Source organism: Athene noctua, chromosome 11 (assembly GCF_965140245.1).
Source record: "Athene noctua chromosome 11, bAthNoc1.hap1.1, whole genome shotgun sequence".
NCBI lineage: Eukaryota > Metazoa > Chordata > Aves > Strigiformes > Strigidae > Athene > Athene noctua.
The window spans coordinates 5,413,457-5,419,456 of record NC_134047.1 but is presented as its reverse complement, the minus strand read 5'-3'; the positions used below and the strand labels follow the sequence as shown (position 1 = coordinate 5,419,456).

Sequence of the window (6,000 nt, the reverse complement as noted above, 5' to 3'; positions counted from 1 at the left end):
CGGAGCCGCCCAGCGCGGCAGCCCCCGCTGCCGGGGCTCAGCAGAGCCCCGGGGGGAGCCGCAGCTCCCGCCGGGTGGGGACCCCGCCGCTGCCCGGACGCGGCCCCCTCCCCGCCGGGGGGCGGTGGCGGGGAGCGGGAGGTGGCGGCAGGGGGGCGGCGGCGGGGAGCGGGGGGGGGCGGCGAGGAGCGGGGGGCGGCGGCGCCGTGCGCCCGCCCCGTCCCGCCCCGTCCCGCCCCGGCGGAGGCAGCGGCCGAGCCCGCGGCAGACGCGCAGCCCCGCCGCGACATGGCCGGCCGCCGCCTCCTGGGGCTCCTCCTCGCCTTCGCCGCGCTGCTGGGCGCAGGTAGGGCCGGCCCGGCCGCCGGCACCGCGGGGCGGCAGCGGGAGGGGGCGGCCCGGGGCGGGGGGGGTGTCCCCGCGGGGCGCGGCGCGCTTTGCGCATGATCGCGGCGCCGGGCCCGGCCCAGGCACGGCGGAGACCCCTTGCTCGTCCGCCCGGGGTCACGCCGCAGCATGCACCCCCGAGGGGAGAGCCCGCAGAGGTGGCAGCCCCCCACCTCAAACCCACCCCCCCTCGCTGCGGGGGGTGCGCGGGTTGGAATCATCCCCCAGTAGGATGCGGCTTTCCCCGGGGGCCGGGGGGGGGGGGGCGCTCACGGGGCCGGGGAGGTGCACACAGACACCCCCCTCCCCGAGCAGGGGCTCTGGCAGGGCCCCCAGGAGGATGCACAGTCGGGGGATCGCCCTTGGCGAGGCGGGGGGGGGGCTGCACCCCGCGGGGCCCCACCCTGCGCAGAGCACCCCGACACTGCAGCAGATGGCGGAGCGCCAGCCGGTGCGCCAGGGCGGGCCCGGCCTAAGCCACCCCCTAGTCACCCCCTCTTCCCCCCGGAGCCCCACACCCGGGCTCTTACCGTCCCCCGACGGTCCCTGCCCCTTCTCCCCCCCCCGGCGGCTGGGGATGCCGCTGCACAGGTACCTGACAGAAATGACGGCTCTGAGCCCGTCTGTAGTGACAATACCGGTGATTAAAGCATCTCAGAATGCGGCGTGTGCCTCTTTGTGAGAAGGTGTCACAGCGATGTTTAAACAAAACGTGCGATGCTGCAGGTATAAAGCTCTGTAGCACCCTGTGTCTCGGATAATCCGAAACAGAGGGAGTCACGGAGTCGTCGTGAAAGGAGTTTGATTTTGTCTCTCTGCTTAGCGAGATGTTGGATTAGTGGATTCTCCGTGTGACCCAAATTTCTTGGGCTGCTGGTTGTATTCTCTTTTTTAGTCCTGCTGCTATTTCTGCAGATCGGAATAGTCTAACCCAGAAATAAGTCCCAGCTGAACAGTAACTAGGAAGATAGGTAAAAAACCCATGCTTTTTTTGGGGGGGAGGGAAGGAATTAAAATCAATGCAAGGCTTACCACAACTCTTTGTTTCCTTAAAAAAAAAAAAAAGTACTCTTAAAAAATTGCTTGCCAATTTGAATAGAAAAAAAAGTCCTCTTAAGGGTTGCACGGACAAACTAGACAGCAATTATGTAAAAGACCTTGGGAAAGTTTTTCTTTAAAAATCTGCTGTTAGCTAGGAGGCACCCATCAAACACAGGTTGGTTAGAGGATATTAGCATCAAAACGAAGAGTGAACTGGGCCGAGCAGCTTTTGCTGTTGGAAGAGATCAAGTTTACCATAAATCAGCCTGGAATTAGTCTCCCTTTGCATTAGGTATTTACCTGCTTCTGCACCTGGAAGGGTAATGGCATGGTACAGAGTTGCTTATGCTCATCAGTTTAGCTGCTATATTTTTAATTGGTGGATATTAGTTTGACAGGCTGAGCTAAGAGACTGTACATAAAGTCCTGATTTTAGATTAAAGTAAAAAAAAATAAATCTGATTAGTCAGCAGTAAAGCTATTTGCATTCTGTGTTGTTTGCAACATGGCCAAAGAAAAATGCTGTTCTGTTTCATTTTGGAGTGCTGGGCTGCAGGGTCCAGCTCTTAAATATCCTTGGCTGTGTTTGTATCAAAATGAATTTCACTGAAATGTTCATAAATCATTCCTGCCAGCGTGAAGCTTCACAGGTAATTGAACAACATTAAGTTCAGCTCCTGTCTGAGCTGCTTTAAATTGCCTCTCCGTGGAAATAACTGTATAAAGGGAAGTGGGGTCTGCACTCGCGACCTCTCCTGCGCGGAGCCCTGCCGACACTGGACACATAGGGACGAGGTACTGGTGTGTGGCTTCAGCCTTTCCACCTGGCCTCCGGTTCTTCCCCCAGCGTTTCGGATTTCAGTGGTGGCTTTCCTGACCCACGGGTGGGTGCCTGCTCCTCCCTCTGTCTCTGTCCCAAACGTCTTGGAGCCGCTTTGCGGCGCCCTGACAGAGTCTCGGAGAGCCCTTCCCCACCCGAGCACTGAACTTCTGGGTGCCAGGGTACCTCCCCACCGCCAGCCCATGCCCACGGGAAGATATCAGGTGGTGGTTAGGAAGTGGATTTCCGAGGCAGGCTTTTTACCCCAGCTCTCAGTACAGCAGCTTTAGAAATCAAGTTTCTTCATTGCCTCTATTCGCTGGCTTTGTTTTTTAGCTTCTTATTCTGAAACGGTCTTTTCACCGCTGCCAGCAGTGGGTCACAGACAGCCCAGTCTCTTGTGAGCTTGGAGGTTTACAAATGACCGAGAACCAACGATATCAAACTAGGCAACAAAATCAGCGCTTAATGTGATTCCTGCAGCTGAGGTCCGGATCCACCATTGACACAAGAATAATGTGCATCTTGGCTGTGGCTGTCCAGTAAAGCAGGAACAAACCTCCACTTTTTAACGGAAAAAATATGTTAGGTTTTGGGTTTCTCTTTGGTCCAATTCCACTGCGTTTCTCTGCTTACTTGACTGTGCACTTCAGCGCCCAGGGGGCTGTCGGACGCAGCCGTGCCGCCGTGCTCCCTCCGCCCTCACCACTCGTCTGGCTGCGGGTGCAACACTGGACGTGGGAATTGCTTGCAGGGCACCAAGCTGTTTAGCCTATTCACAGTGTAGTGAGGAGCAGAAGCATTATTTTGAGGCGATGAAGGAAACCAAAAGCCCTGCAAAGCCTTGTTGCTGCATCCAGAGGTGAGCGGTCCCTGTGCCAGTGTGTCGCACGATGTTTTAAATGCACAGATCTGTGGCGTTTCCAGAAACTAGTTATGGTTGAGTCATCCAGGGTTAGCCACATGTTTGTGCAAAAGGATAAGGAAAACAGTTTTTCCACAGTCATTTTTTTCCCCTCTCATGTGGTAAGCCAGTACAGGAATGCACTGATGTGTTTTCATGGAAATACAGCAAATTTGACATCTGAGGTCAGCGTTCTTGCAGGGAGTGCAAAGTTACCTTTTACAGGCTGGGCAGAAGGGACACATCCAGATTTTATGCTTTAGGTTGTGTAAGAAAAGCTTGAAGAAAAACGTCATGATTCCAAACCAGCCATAAGACTAGTTGAGCATGTCCTCCAAAGTTGCAATATCAGCAGTGATGGGCGACTCTCCGTGTTGTCATCCCGTGTCTTAGTAGACAGCATCTCACAGATCACCTCTCCTCTCGAGTGTGACTACAATATCCCACCAGCAATTACAATAATTACTTAAATGTGAAAGTAATATTAGACAGTATAATTAGCTATTTATAACTGTTGCACAGATGGCTGCAGTCACTGCAGGCGGCTCTTCTGCACCGTCTCCGCACAACAGTGCCCAACTGAGAGCGCAGAGAAGGCAGAAAAGAGCCAGCTCTTTTCCAGATGTTTTTCCAGGTGTTTGGGCTCTGCTTTGCAGCAGGCAGCAGTGGATGCAGCTGGCAGAAAAGGGGGTGGCAGTGCCAGGTGGCCCACTGGCTCTACACCCATCACTCGCCAGGGTCGCTCACCACAGTGGTGCTGGGAGAGTTGCAGGGAGGAATTATTTATAGAGTAGAAGCAAAAGCCTTGGTTTGGCACTGCTGTCAAAACTGAAGGAGATAGCAGCGTTGGGTAAAGCGTTTACCTGCGCTAAAAATCTTAGTTATAATACATCATTATGTTATTAAATTTATAATTACTAGGTATCAGCGGCAAGTCAAAGTAATACATTTAAAGAATAATTTTTACTTTGATAGTGTCTTTAGCACATATGACAAAGCAGGAAAAGCTGAATTGGTTTTCTTACAAATTATCTCAGATCTTTGAACAAATATGCATTAATTAAATGTGCCATACCCAGATATTTATGTACATAGCTTTGGAAAGAATTAATTTTCATACTTCTGCTTGTATTTTGGAACTTTTTCTTCTACAGTCTAGTGATAGCTCTGCTTGGAAATGGCCATTTAACTCTTGGGGTTTTTTCCCCTCTACAAAACTGTAATTTTTTTCCTTGCATCTGTTGCAACTGTTTCAGCCCTTAAGGCACATAAAACAGAAGAGCCTATTGTTCTCCAGTGTTGACTAGAATAAACTTTTAGGACTGCTGGGTTTAAAAACAAATTTGTTTATTCTTGGAAAAATATCTCCTGGAGGTTTAAGGCATTCACTTTACAACTAACTAAAGGAAAAACCGGGAGTTTATTAGACAGTGCTTCTGAAGCCATCTATCTAATAACAAAACGTATGTTTAACAAACTCCATCACACTGATGGCAAAGAGAAAACCAGTGCAATACTTCCTTTGTAATCTGACTGATATAATTCGCAATTGGTGGATGAACTTGAATAGAGGAAAACAGGAGAAGATGAACACAGCGTATCAAAATGCAGAACATGAAAGGACTTTTTTTGAAAAGGAAGCTTCAAAGTAGGAGATCCAGATGCTGGATTCACTAGCTGTGATTTGGGAAGCGAGCACAAGAACGTGTTTGCTGAGTGAATGACACTTTTGAGATGAAAAATCAGAGAGCCCCGATACAAGCCCGTTAGCCGTCGCAAAGCGAGAGGTGAACACCTTCTGTACCCTGGCAGGGATTTCAATGGAGCCGCACAGGGTCAGGTTTGATCTTCTGAAAGCTCAGCCTACTGGTGCAATGTGGATAAAGTTAATGCTAATACATATTTACAAAACTGCCTTGTAGTCACTCCGAAATCCTTTTTCATTGCTTTCCAACCTTGTCTAGGAAACGCAGAAGATTATTGCGGTAGGAATACCAGAGCCACAAGCAGAAAGCTGATGCTGAGTGTGAGCATCTCATCGCCAGATACCCAGCCACATGAGCAGCAGCTGCAGGGAAGGAGTGGGCCAGGTCTGCTGTAGGGATTCACTGCTGGCACGGCATATACGTGTAGAAAAGCCAAAGAAGGCAAAACCAGAGGCGTTGGCAAGATTTTGGAGGCGGTGGCTCAGACAGGGAGGAGGGACACTGCGAACAGCATCGGTCTGCTGTTGGAAGGCTCCGCAGGCTGGCGTGGGGTTGTCACCAGCGAATGAGGTGCTGGGGAAAAGAGAATTGCTCAGCATTTTCCTTGCCCTTTGAAATGCTCTCTTTGCCCCCACACAAAGAAATCTGGATGGAAAGAACTTGTCAAAGTTGAAAGAATCCGACTGAAATCCCACTTCAGAAGGACGCACTCCTGGTGTTTGGGGGTAGCTGCAGTGCAGGTTGCAGGAGGGTAGGAGGCAGAAGCTAAACAAGCAGAAGAGGTTTCGAGCCCCAGCTGTGGGTGACAAAGGAGGTGCATGTGCTGCAGAACGGACATTAGATACATGATAAGATTTGGAACAGCACAATCTGTGACCATAAAGCGTTGTCTGCTGTCATATGCGTGCTTTTAGGGGTAGAAGCTTAGGGAAAAGTCTTTATCTCCAGATCAGCTCTCTGTATGACGTATATGGGAGGAAGGCAAGCAGCTTGGTGAAGCAGGCCTCTCTGTGATGACCAACCACCTCCACTCAAGTCTCCCTGCTACTGCAAGACTTGGGTCCTCTTTCTAGACAATATGACCAGAGCGAATCTAATGTCAGACCCAGTCTACCTCATTTAGACCAAAAGCCTCCCCAGGC

The 6,000-nt window shown here is 51.3% G+C and overlaps 1 protein-coding gene across 1 annotated transcript in view; it reads left to right on the top strand.

The window, feature by feature from the left end:
• Positions 1–227: 227 nt before the first annotated feature.
• Positions 228–6,000, top strand: part of CD99L2 (CD99 molecule like 2) — a 34,513-nt gene continuing 28,740 nt past the window's right edge. The window contains exon 1 of the mRNA XM_074915109.1: positions 228–346. Coding sequence (XP_074771210.1) covers positions 289–346 — 58 coding nt within the window. The 5' untranslated portion in view covers positions 228–288. The remainder of the gene's footprint in view (positions 347–6,000) is intronic.